Genomic DNA, 13,534 nt, shown 5'->3' on the forward strand with positions numbered 1-13,534 from the left:
CCAGAAAGGTAATGTATTCTTAAAGTTTCTCAAAAGCTGCAAACTCTTTACAAAGTGAAAAGCCCAAACTAACAACACTAAAAATGCACAAAGCTTTTTTTTCTAGTGTATTTATTTCTTCCTCTCTCTCCATCTTTTTATTTTTTTTTGAAATGTGAGTAGTGTAGAACTCATTTTGAGTTCTATAATCACTTTAATAAAAAAGGACTCTCCTCTTGTGCTGCATAACAGAAAGTAAAATGAAAATAATTTCATGTGTAGATAACAGTATGAAACCAAGAGATTCAAATGGTTTAGAAGAGAAAGGGGAATTCTATTCTTACAGTGTCAAGTAATCACACAACAAACATAAAGTTAATTGTGGTGGTAGATTCCAAGCAGGTTTCCACAATGAACTCTCAGAGCTGCCTAGTCTCAGTAACCTGTACTTTCCTTAACTTTTTGCAGAATGCACAGTAAAATGCAGACCTTAACCAGATGAAGGCTTCATGACACAATTCTGATACAAATTTTTACTAATATTAGTACTAGAAATAAATATTTTATTTTTATGCACCAGTCTGTCTGGAAATATGTATCCAGCAAGCACCACCTTGAATATCTGTGCCATCAGTTATGCAAAAAGTTCTGCTGGTGTGTACACACAGGCACACAGCACAAAAGCTTTAACACTTACTCTGCTCCTTCTTAGGATGGATAAATACGGATTCCTATGTTCCTAACAACCTGTCAATGTAAAATTATCTTTACTTCACTTAGGACTAGAACTGTCTCAACAGCAATTTCATCCTCAAGGGGAGAAAATAATTAAGCCCTGACACACAAACTAGAATTCAAAGGACTCAATCCCAATAGTTATAAATAAGACACTGAAATAAAGTTTCTTGTCCTAAAAAGACTTCTTTGTCCTGCAGTGCATTGAAGAGACTGGAAGTAGTTGATATGCATCCCAGATCAGCAGGCACAGATGCAATTCCAATATTTCTTTCAATGTAATTTTCATTACAGTTTTGTCAGGGTGTTACAGCTCATACACAGCAAAGGCACTGTCAGCGTAGAGCACTCAATGGGCAATTTTCCTGATTTCATTAACAGCAAGGCAAGACACCCACACAGCTGGGTAACATCACTCAGGTGTTTCAGCATTTGTTTCCTAAAAAGATTATAGCAGGAATTAAAATTAAAATCTTACTTGACTTCACAGGAATGGATGCTTAACTCTTTGTGGAGGAGTCCACTTGTAAGGTGAAACACCAGGACAGAGCCATTGCTGGTACCTATAAAAATTGATTAAAGAAATATAGGCACATATTTTATTTTTTTCTTCCATACTTCAGTGCAAATTCAGCATTTACAGCTATTTCTGTCTCTCTATCTTATTTTTAGATACCTGTAACTATTATATTTTACAATTTTAGAAAAACTATTTTAATGTCTAGCACTTAAATCCCAAATATTTAACCCTCTGCAGCCACTGATATCCACCTGGATCAAGACATTCTTCCAAACCTTTTTGTAGAGGCTGTAGAAAATCTGATTATTCTTGCATTTCTACAACACACCCATCCAGCTGCAGAAGAAAGGAATGCTTCTTTTTGCTTTGATTACTGGAGATGAGTAAATGCCTCAGGAAATGTTTTAGCTGTTATCCACCAATAACGCCAGGGGAGAATCCTGGGTAGATTTTATGGAATCATTAAAGTAATTCTGCTTTCTCATCCCTGAAATAATGACATCTTTCAAATTAGAAATCAGTAACTTAGTAGCTATGAGCTTCAATTACATCAAAAACCTTCTGAAATACTGAAACGTACAATTTTCCATTAGACACTTCTTTATATTCATATCAACTTTATGAAATACAACAATGGATACCTAAAGAGCCATTCAGGTATGTTAAATTTGCAAAGACCTTGCTGCAAATCCCTTTGCAAATAGGGAACCTATTTGCTCCCTAATCTTTTTATTTCACCTGTTTTAACAGTTACAGCTCATGGAAAACCACAGGTTACATTTTAGCAGCATTACATCACACCATGATAGACTGCCTACGGTTTAGAGCACAACTCTGAAAGAGGATGCCAAAAAAAATTAGGTTTAAATAGGGAGAACTTCGAGTTAATAAATCAGGTGCTCACTGGCAACTCTTTTAATATCTAGATGACTTTAAGTACATTTGTGGTAAGACAGAATAGATTCATCCAGGAAAAATAACGTGCTGCGAGTGTAATTTTAGAAACTCACATCAGAGCAAAAATAAATTCTCTGTAAAGTTCATTTACTTATTCCAGGAATGCAGGGCTGCAGAAGTCAGTACTTCCTGACATTCAGAATGAAGTGAAAGCAACATGTAAAATGCTGAGTGTATCAACAGACCAATACCACAGTAAATGACAGGATAAATACAAAATTACTATACACAGCATCTTTCAGGTAGCATTGCTTAAACCCAAGGCAGGAAAAAAGAACCCAAAGACTATCAAAGAAGCAAACCAATACAAGGATCACCATCTGCAATAAGTTACACAGGATCAACAAATAGATTTTAATTTTATTAGCAACTATATTTGCATTTAATATTGAATATATTGTTTTCAAGGCACTCACCAACAGCAAGGATGGGCTCATACTGTTTGATGTTTTTGGTTGTGAGGGGCGGGCACATGCGGATGGCGAACGGAGGCCAGCGCTTGCACCTTGCCCTGCTTAAAAATGAAAGCTCTTGTTAGTAAGAAATTATAACTGGAGATGTTATGGAAAGTTTTCAGACAGGAATTTATATAATAAAAAGCTACAAATGCAGAAGGCACATTTGTTCTTCTTGAGCTTTGTATGATGAAACTTTTTGGAAAAATGGTTGTCATCTAGATTTCACAAAGATGGCATGTGTCAGATACATCGGCTTCTAAGATTAGGATCAAAAAATCAAAGTGTTTTGGCCAGATTCCATTTTAAAACACTATTTTTCCTCAAAGAAAATGAACTTGGAACACTAGTCCTCAACATAAAATCCTCAAGAGCATTCATTTGATAATTTCTTTAGCAAACAGGAATTCTTTTTATTTCAGACTTACCATTAGAAAATAATTCTTAAGTTCTTAAGAAAAGTAAGATGTACAATGATTCAAAACCATGAGAAATTAGTAGCAGTAGTATCAATGAAAGAAATTCTTACCAATCATGTTGTCTAATGAGAGGTCTGGAAGTTTATTTTGGAATGCTCCTACAGGGATTCCACAGAAGGAGACTGGGGAGTACAGAGGTGATGCACTTGAACTGCTGCAAAAGAAATGGAAACAAGTTCCTCTTACAAGGACAATCTCCATCCCCAAGGGACTCAAACAGCCCCTGCAGCCTTGGCAGCCATGTCCTGCTGGGCTGGGGCAGCTCTGTGTCATGAGCAAAGAGCAGAGACCTACTTGGCTCTTACAGTATTACATTTTTCCTGGTTATATAATCATGACAAAGATCAATGTTTTAGAAATGACTCTTAAGAATAGAAGAAGTAAAACCCAAGAACATATGGATTCTAGAGTAGCTTTCCTGGATATGCAGCACAAGGAATCCATCTAGCAGTATTTTTGAGAACAGCAAGAATAAAAACACTAAATCTCTGATGAGGAACAAAAGGATCTATGTTGAAAATCTGGTACTACTGACATTTAAAATAATTCTGTTTCTTTTATGGCAGTAAGTTATTTATTTTATTCCATGGTACTTTAAAGGGTTATTGCAGCAGAACAACCTTAATACAATGAATGTTCAAGGTACTGTATTACTTCACACAGTATTTTGAGAGACTGCTCAAAATGTAAAATTTTAAAGGCTCTGTGTATCAAAACATTGTTTATACCACCCTATTCCAGTCACCTGCTGTGCAGCTTCATATTGCTCAGTGTCAAATTCACACAAATGCAGCAGAAAGCCATTCCCCTACTAAAAGCATAGTTCTTTACAGACTCATTTGGTCCTTACGTATGACAGAAAGTGAGGGATCCATTCCTAAGGAAAATTATACGGTCTGAAGAAAGCCAAATGAGAGGAAAATGCTCCCCCAAAATAATGTGAACAGTCATTCTGTCTTTTGTTTTTTTAGTCCAGACAGTCAGGATGGAACTGCCTTTTAAAGTGAAAAGAGTAAATATAGCTCCTGCACTTCCTCAAAGAAAGGGAACTGATCTATCTGGGTGACATAATTTGCTCCTCTTCCTTCACCCACACACATGTACAGTACTTGAAACACTTCCACACACAGAAGGATCACTGTTGACTTTAAAATACAATGAAATACTGAACACCACTTGTAAAAAAAAGCAGCTTTGGTAAGAAAAGGAAATCCCATTACCTGTTCCGCACATTTCTGCCAGAAATGCAGGATTTTAATTCCCAGATCATCACCCTGCCATCACTGACTATGAGCGCTGCAGAATTCTCATTCACTGGGCAGCACACCATGCTGAAGGGTCGAACTGTTTTGGTCACCCTGATGGCATCACACTGACTTCTTAAATCATAAACCAGCTCCTGAACTGGGTCTGGATCTGTAACATCAACATCCCCCAGAGGATAAAAAATTAGGGTGAAAAATACGTAATGAGATCAATCAACAAAGGTAAATTTGAAGAACAACTGAACTCTTAGATTGAAATCCATGTGCTTCCTGTGCAACCATTAGGAAAAGCAATCAAAAACTACACACTCTTGATCTTGCTGTACACAAAACGGCTCTGGAAAGCTCTCCAAAATGTAACTTTGTCTTTGTACTATATTATTCCATATGAATCTTGTAAAACCTAAAAAAATAACTGTTTCATAGCTGGGAAGAATATGCACCTGCTCTCCACAATCTGAAACTCCAGGTTCATTGGTAAACCTGGAAACCAGTAACGTAGCTCACTAGAAATTAGCAAACTGCCCAAACCAAAATAAACAAACAAAAATCACTGTTTTCCCTTTTTTCCAGTCTCCACCATTAGATTTAAAAGACCATTCTTAGTAACATTTCATGAGACAAAAGTTTAATAGTTCAGATTTAATCTAAATTTAAGCCCATATCTTAGCTCTAAAATAAATTTTTCCAATTGACCAAATGACTTCCAAAATCTTGTGTTTGTCTGAAAAATGTTTTTTCTTAAAGATAAAAAGAACGCCATAATCATATTTTACTTAAAACATTCTTGTATATGGTACTGTTAAGCTACTTAATAACTCAAGTATTATGTAGTGATAGAAGTATTTTCAGGATATTAATAGAAACTATTTTGCACTTAATATCAGAGAAGTCAAAAACTGTTTAGGGAAAATGTAGCATAAATTTCAATTTAAACTCAATATATAAGAGACAAAACGCTAGAATGGCTGTAATTCATCATCCTGCGTGGGGCATGATGGTCATTATTGGTGTTAAATTATTAATTAAAATGCATCAAAATTCATTTCTGGACATTTTTGACACAAAACTCACCTGGCTCCTCATTTGGAGTTGCAGTGATGCTGCAGTTGGATCTGCGAACCCTTAATGTGATACAACCATTTTCATGTAGGCAAAATAACCCATCCCTCTGAAAACAAGGGATTACCTGGGCAAAGAGATGTCTGTTAGATTGCATACTCAAAATCCTACCCTTTGCAAAGGACACTTGCAAGGGAACTTACAACTCCTGATGTTTAAGCAAACCATTAAAAATGCTACCATTAAGGCAACACTTCCATTAATTTCTTCAGCTACAGGGTTTGTGACTAAGGAAGTCAATTAAATTGAAAAATTGAAAGGTTTTGATTGAATTGTTTGCTGTTACAAGGATAAAACCCAACCAAATCTTCCTTACCTGTATGAAAGGCACCCCTGTCCTTTCAATTGCAATCACACCCACTGTCTGATTCACTTCCAAGTCAAGGATCAGAATTTCCCTGGGATACAGTAAGAGCATGTAGTTTCTTTTGGAAGGCAAATATGACAACTGAAGACAGTCGTTGAGTGTTACAGATTCAGCACTGGAAAATCAGACATGAACTTTTATCAGCTTGTGTCAACAAACAGAGCAAGTTCAAAATAAAATTAACAGTTTCATTTTTCCTGCAATTGCATTTTTTCAAGTAACCCCTATTTTGATAACAAGGCAATTGCAGATTTCCATTTATCTGTCAGAGCATCACCGCCTTCCAAAAACACATTCTGTTGACTTTTGTCTAAATAAGATTATAGAGTAATTTTAAAAATTGCACTTCATTCAAACGGAACAAGTGTAATTCTTGCACATCTCAAATCCAATGCAATTCACTTGGGAACAGTGCTGGCTGCCCTGACATTTACTGGCATTCATGGGAAATTACCCTCAGACACAGTGCTTACTCCAATTTGTACACTGTTGTGCTTATTACCTTACAGGATTTAACCTAAGTACATTGATAAAATATACACGTATACAAAGCATTATCTGAGAAGAAGTATTTGCAACCTACCTTGGTTTTTCATTACTGATTAGGATTTTTACTTTATCAAGGGCCTTTTTGGCCCCTGTAGCAGCAGCCAGCTTGTTGTGAGAAGGACTGGAATGCGGACTAGAGATGTAAACTTTCTTCCCTGAGCTGGCTGGAGCTTTGGAAGGGGAGAAGTCAGAGATGAACACAATTCCTTCACTAGTGAGCACTGGACCAAGAAAGAAAAATAGCACAATTCAGTCTGAAATTTGATTATGGCATTCCATTTTAATGGCATTTTGATGAGGAGAAATGCTAATAACTTCGGTAATACTGTATCAGATAGAAAACTTGTAATTCTAGACAACCAGCACTTTCCAACTGAAAGAGCAGCAGATGGTCCATTACAATCAATTAATAGCCACAAAACTCAACTTTTCAAAATTAAGTTTATATTAAAAACTACTGTGTTACTGGCAGAAAGAGTTGTTCTCTCTCATCAACTGTTTTTAAGATTCACAATGCAAACAGAAGGCAGAATACACATAGACTGTATCACCATATTTTGTTCTTATGCAGAGCATGGCTCAAATAAACATTAATTCACATTATTTATGTTGCAGCATAAAGCTCAGCGAAAGTGTTTATAGAAGGTTGAATGGTATGGCAGAAAAAAAAATCCCCAGACTACAAAGGCTGGCAACTGCACAGTCTCATTACAGATCAGAAGTGGTAAAGCTAAACTCAAGAATAAAACGGTGACTCTCTTATTTCTCTCAGCTTCTTTCTGCTAAAATTAATAAATCTGTACTACATCCCCCTTGACATCTGAATTGCTTCTGGTACTGATCTCACACTGAGTCCTCTAAAATCCTTTCTGTTGAAAATAACGTTTATTCTTGGTCTACTTATCTCACTGCCTTCTCCCTCAGCACCCATCCTTTTACATTTCACAGGGCTCTCTATACTTGGCTTTCTCCAGCTCCCTCTCTACACACTTCACACTCCCTTTTGTAAAGTCTCAAACATTTCTTTTCAGATCTCTAACTTCTCCACTCATCCCTGCTTTTCCCCTTGCCACACAACAGCATCCTCTGAAATAAGATTCCACACTGGCCAAAGGCTCCCTGTCTTTGCTTTCAGACTTCTTATTGGCATTTCTGACATTATTGTCTCTAATCCATTACTTTTAATTTCAACACTTACATTCTAGTTTAACGATTTTCCTGGTCACACATATCTAGACCCCACTGTTTTACACATATTAACTTACAAGCTAAATGTGAGGGATCAAAGGGGTCAAATGAAAAAGACAGGATATTTTCAGCATAACTCTTCTTCCAAAGTTTGGTGCCTGTGTCTGCATTCCACAGTACAATATAGTTAGGTGGGTGAACTGCAAGCAGTAAATCTCTGGAAGCATCTTGATTCCACAGCCACTGCATGTCTGTCAAAGGAAACAGGGAACAAATTTATTATTTGGGATGGTATCAGTATTGGACCTGGAAATAAACGTCTTCTCCATTCTAAATCCTTTTAATCAGTCTTAAGCTCAAGAGTAAAATGAAACTGAGTGTGACACTCAAAAATGCAAGTAGAGTGCTTAAAGAACAGGATCAGTTGAAAGGGGTACAATCATCCCAGCTGGGCATCATTTAAATATTCAGGACAAATGGACATTGAAGACTAAGTTTTCTGTCAGTAAGAACAGAGAGACCCCTCAGTTCCTTGCAAGGAGCTGTACAGAGCTCTGTACATGCTGACAGGGCAGTGCTGGAGACAACAGGCAGGCAGTGGATGAAGGCTCCCCAGGGCACCTCCTACCAGTCACTACATGACCTCACCAGCTCACAGATTTCTACAGTTCATAGGTATTAAGATGTCAAAAAAAACCCCCCTCTTCCTTCCTCAGCTGTTATTCTGTTTTACCAATTCAGCTCATTCAGAGCTGGTAAGAGCTTTCCCTAGTTTCACAGAAAATGTGAGATTTCATTTGGCCTGAGAAACTGTAGAAATCTTCAATTGTCATGGTCAGAACTCCTTTAAACGTTCAGTGAATTGGTGTCAGGAGCAAATAAAACCCAATTTATAATGCAAGAACAAAGTAAAAAAGCTTACAAAAGGAAGTGTGGCCAATAAAGAAATTTTCAGTGGCCCAGTATCAGACTTAAAATATTGCATTTTCTTTCACAGGATTTATAAAACAGAAAAATAACAAAAAAACCCACCCTAATTTCATAAGAGGACTTTCATATAATAGGTTAAAAAACCCACCAGGTATGACATAAGCATCATCACAAATTTTTAAAATAGCTGAAATGCTCAAAAAACCCCAACCCCAACTGAAAGGCACGAAGATGTATTTGACATAATAAATGTTATTATTTCAGTCAATAACATTCATAAAAATAGATTCTACCTTTTTGCACAAGATCTTGGAAAACATCACCATAATGAATTAAATCTCACAGCATTCCTCTGGGGGACAGTAAATCTTACATTTACTCATAAAACGAACAAGCAAACATACAGAAGGCTGGTAATCCCAACAGGAAAACTCCCTGTCAGAACTGAGCACAGTTTATAAAAGGCAGGTGATGGATTTGTACACAATGCTTCATAAAATAAGTCCTATATAAACATCAGGCACTACCATTACCTTGAATGGGCTTTGAATGTTCCTGTATTTCACAGCGAGCAGTTCCTGTTGCCACATCCCATACAATTATTTTTCCTGTGGCATCAGCAGAAGCCAAACGTAAGGAATATGGAGAGCCAATATTGTGGTGGTAATTTTCCTTAGCCCATTTAACCTGAAAATACAGATGGGAATTGGTTAAAGGAGACAAATCTATAACACAGACACCACACTTCATGTTCTTCAGATAGATAAATAATGAACTCAATAAAAAAGCATGGTAATAGTTAAAGCCAACAGCACCTGTAACATACCTTTAAGCTACCATCACTTGTGTAAATTTAAGGTAGGTCACCACTGTGCTGCATGACTGCATGGCTGATATTCTCAAATTACATAAATCAACAGTTCTCGTTCCTGAAGGTAACTACAACAATCCAAACATACACACCATGTATGTAAAGAATTTACTCAAATATTTAGAGGAAATTAAATGGCAGTGTTTAAGGTTCTGTGGGCCCCCACAAACCTAAACCCACTGACTTCCAAACAAATGAAAGCTGAAAAATTATCATTCCATTTTTATACACATCCTAAAACGTGTAATTTTCTGAATCTAGCAAATATATTGTGGTACTGGTGAGGAAGGAAGGTTAGTCTTTCATCTACGTGTTGGCTCATAACTAAATAACAAAATAAGGTATTGCTGACATTTGATAACTTTTTGGTTATTTTCAGCACGTTGCCACCACTGATTTCCAGGTACCACTTTCCACTTTGGGATTTCAAACTGCACAGGCTTGTAAATTGGCAATACTTATGAGAAATCTGTGTCTTGAAATCTGAAACACTCAGTCTACAACTCCCCCCGGATTACAAGGGGATGGATAACATTGACTTCTACCTTACCAGTCCCACATGGAGCTGTTTTGCTATCTGCTTTTAAGGTGAACTTCTGCCCCAGAAGAGACTGCAGACACTGACAGAATAAAGAAACATTATTGCTAAGCTAATGGCAATTCACCGGCTACAAAAATTCCACCCTAGCCAGCTACCCATGTGCTGTCACTGCCTGACACAGAAAGGGTGATGCAAACACAAGACTTTCTGTAGATCCTGAAAACATGACATTTAAAAACTGAGATAGGATTATCATTAGGCACCACTAACTTTGCTCCATGAAACAGATTTACAGCAGCATTCAGAGCCCTGCAGGCACCTTTGTGCTGCCCCTCTCAGAGGTGCTCACAAACCAGCTGAATCAATTACACAAATGTGACACGTGCACAGCACACAATCTCTAGCTCTAGCTATAAACTCAAAGTATGTTTCTACCAGAATCACAAAGAATTCTTGAGAGACTCTCCTCTACCTATAAATTTCATTTTTGCAATTCCTGCTTCCCTGCTGTTCAAGAAAGAACTACCCCTGAGGATATCTGCATGTATAACTGTAATTGTAAAAACCTACAAAGCTACTTATTTCTCAGTTAAATATATATTACTTCAAAGCAAATTCCAAGTCTGGAAAACATCCTTTCTCAAAGGAGGAGCTGTCACCAAGTTCAGAACAAAAAGGAGACCTTTACATGACCAGCCCTGACCAGAAGAGCCCAAGTGATGCTTCCACACCATGAACCTCTTTCCTCTCTGCAGTCACACTGCTCCAACAAGGTCCCCACACAGGACTTGACCTTCTGATAAAAGAAATTATTTTCTAACAGTATTAGTCACTGTCTACCCTGACTTCAAAATACAGCAGCATCAGAAACAGGAACCAGTGGTGGCTTTCTTTAATTTCCACAATCCATACCACCTCATTTATAAGGCCTTATTATCACTGTTTACTAATGCATCAAAAAGGACACAAACATAACTTCAATCCTCTCATTCCTGTGATAGATGAAAAAACTTCTCTCATAATTAGATTTTCTTCTGTAAAAGCATGCTTTCAATACTCTTTGTATAGGTAAAATCGGATACAATCCATGTCATACAAAGTAATCATCCTCCCACAAACGCCTTTTGGACAGATGGACAACTAACATGGATCCATTTCCAGTTAAGCTATTATCTATCCCAAACACAGTTATCACAGCCAAAAGACACGATGTATTTAAAGGAAAATAGCAAAATGGACTGCAAAAGAATCATGAAACAATTGCTTTTTTCTTTGTTTTCTTCATAACAGATGTAGAGTACTTTGGAATTTTTCAGAACTGAAGCACAGGGTTTTTGGGAGAAGATCTCCATGGACTGAGCTTGCTGGGGTGAGCCTCTACTACAAGGAGTTTAAGTCAGACTTACACAGCCACTCCAGCTTATTTATGCTCTTAGCTTTTATAAACTCATAAAAAAAACCAATTTAGGAATTGAAGAAAATTTCTTAGAGATGTAAAGGTATCTGCAATCATCATGGACTCATAATAATTTCTTATATAACGCCTATTTCTTAAAGTAGAAGGGAATTTCTTTACATTCTTTCACCTCATAAATTAGCCATTGTCTTACAGTCTACTTCTGTTCATAAAGCTTCAGGTAGTGGCTTTGAAAAATTGTATTATAAATTATTGGACTTCAGCACTTCTTTTCCTATTGAAATAATGTAACTTCTCAAAGCTAGCAAATGTAACCAAACTCATTAAAATGCTATCACTGCATGGAATAGTATCAAATTTTGCTACAATTTGTTACCTAAGCTAAGTGAAAATGTTAAAGCAGAATGCACAATGAACCTTTTTCTTCTGCTATAAAAAAATCCCACCAAAATCCCCCTATGACCCTATTATTCTTCATAAATTATTGACTGCCTTCTAATAAATACAGCACTTGTGCCAAGGACCATCAAACACATCTGCCAGGCAAACAATCCTCTAAACCTTAAGTGAATCTGTCATTGTCCACAATCAAAGAAATGATGAATCAAAGAAATACATCCTGTTCCACACTCCACCCAAAGTCAAACTCTGCAATTTCAAGTCAAGGACCTTCAAAGGAAAGCAAAGGCAGCCTAAGCTTAAACTAAAATTTTAACCATTTTATATCACTAAAATAAATGTTCAGCTTTGTCTGCTATTGTTCCTTTTCCATAGGTAAAAAAATTTTAAAAAGCTTAAAAGTAGCTTTCTAGACAAATGGTGCACTTCCCACAACAGGAAGGATCAGAAAGGGCAGCAGCGAAGAGCTCCATTTGGTATTTTGTAATGTTCATTTGAAATCCTCTCATGTTATCAGCTCTCCTAGAAATGTATCTATGTTCTGTAACACTAACAAATGTTTCTAGATAGTCTATATTTTATATTCTATATCTACATTTTCTAGAAAGACATACCATCAACCTCAGCTCAAATTTCAGCACATATGGTTTGACTTAGCTGCAAAAGAGATCACCTAAAATATGGGTATTTTACATCACATTTCATGTGAAAATCACATGGAACATTATGTCAAGTATTTACAGTGATTTAGAACGATAACATCTGCACCAGAACCAATATACCTTAAACCAGACACATCTCACCTTGACAACACTGGCTTTGTGTCTTTCCAAAACCTGCAAAGTCTGAGCAGAATTGGCATCCACTACCAGCACAAGGGAATGGCATCCATATGCAATCAAACCTTGCCAGCCCCTGGAAGAGCACAGAGCATCATCAACAAGTAAAATGGAACAAAAGCTCTTCACATCAGGAATGAGGAGTTTTTTTGATAAGTTGAATGCATGCTACTAGAAACCATAACTGATGTTTATCAGATGATAAATACTATTTAGTAACATAAAAGCATTATAAAATAATATTGCACTGTCTGCTGAAACCCTAAGCCACCACAAAGCACCTCTTTGTGTCCATCTCTAAAAGTCTTCCTCTCTAAGTTTAAAACATCACATAGGAATTCATGAAGAGCATTCCCAAATTTTACATGTACGAACACAGGTAAGAAATATATTTGCAATTATATAATTAATTGCGTATTTTTAAACTATTTATTTACTTATTTACAGACAAAAAAGGAGCATGTTAACAATCATTACAGTAACAGGGAAAATCTGCTGAGGCCTGTCTGACTTCAGGATAATATGACAACAGTATCACAGAATGGTTTGGGATGGAAGGGACCTTAAAGCTCATCCAGTGCCACCCCCTCCCATGGGCAGGGACACCTTCCACTATCCCAGGTTGCTCCAAGCCCTGTCCAGCCTGGCCTTGGACACTTCCAGGGATGGGGCAGCCACAGCTTCTCTGGGCACCCTGTGCCAGGGCCTCAGCACCCTCCCAGGGAAGAATTTCTTCCTGATACCTAATCTCGACCTATTCTGCTTCAATGGGAACCCACGTGTCACTGCCGGGAGGGACTGGGCCACGCTTATCCCTGGGCACGGCTTTGCCCCTGCCCAGAGCTGGACAGCAGCAGCTCCACGGGCTCCGTGCCTGCGCTGCGCCGGCCGCTCCAGGGGATGGATCCATCACTACACCAG

General features: G+C 37.4%; 1 protein-coding gene across 1 annotated transcript in view; it reads right to left on the reverse strand.

Moving 5' to 3' along the window:
• WDR11 (WD repeat domain 11) overlaps positions 1 to 12,686 on the reverse strand; it is a 33,755-nt gene extending 21,069 nt beyond the window's left edge. The window contains 10 exon segments of the mRNA XM_017746857.1: positions 1,193 to 1,277; positions 2,608 to 2,719; positions 3,132 to 3,279; positions 4,346 to 4,541; positions 5,465 to 5,579; positions 5,829 to 5,994; positions 6,463 to 6,649; positions 7,694 to 7,867; positions 9,080 to 9,233; positions 12,578 to 12,686. Of these exon segments, the coding sequence (XP_017602346.1) occupies positions 1,193 to 1,277; positions 2,608 to 2,719; positions 3,132 to 3,279; positions 4,346 to 4,541; positions 5,465 to 5,579; positions 5,829 to 5,994; positions 6,463 to 6,649; positions 7,694 to 7,865 (1,181 nt within the window). The 5' untranslated portion in view covers positions 7,866 to 7,867; positions 9,080 to 9,233; positions 12,578 to 12,686.
• Positions 12,687 to 13,534: the final 848 nt, after the last annotated feature.

This window comes from Corvus brachyrhynchos, unplaced genomic scaffold (genome assembly GCF_000691975.1).
Source record: "Corvus brachyrhynchos isolate BGI_N302 unplaced genomic scaffold, ASM69197v1 scaffold319, whole genome shotgun sequence".
Taxonomy (NCBI): domain Eukaryota; kingdom Metazoa; phylum Chordata; class Aves; order Passeriformes; family Corvidae; genus Corvus; species Corvus brachyrhynchos.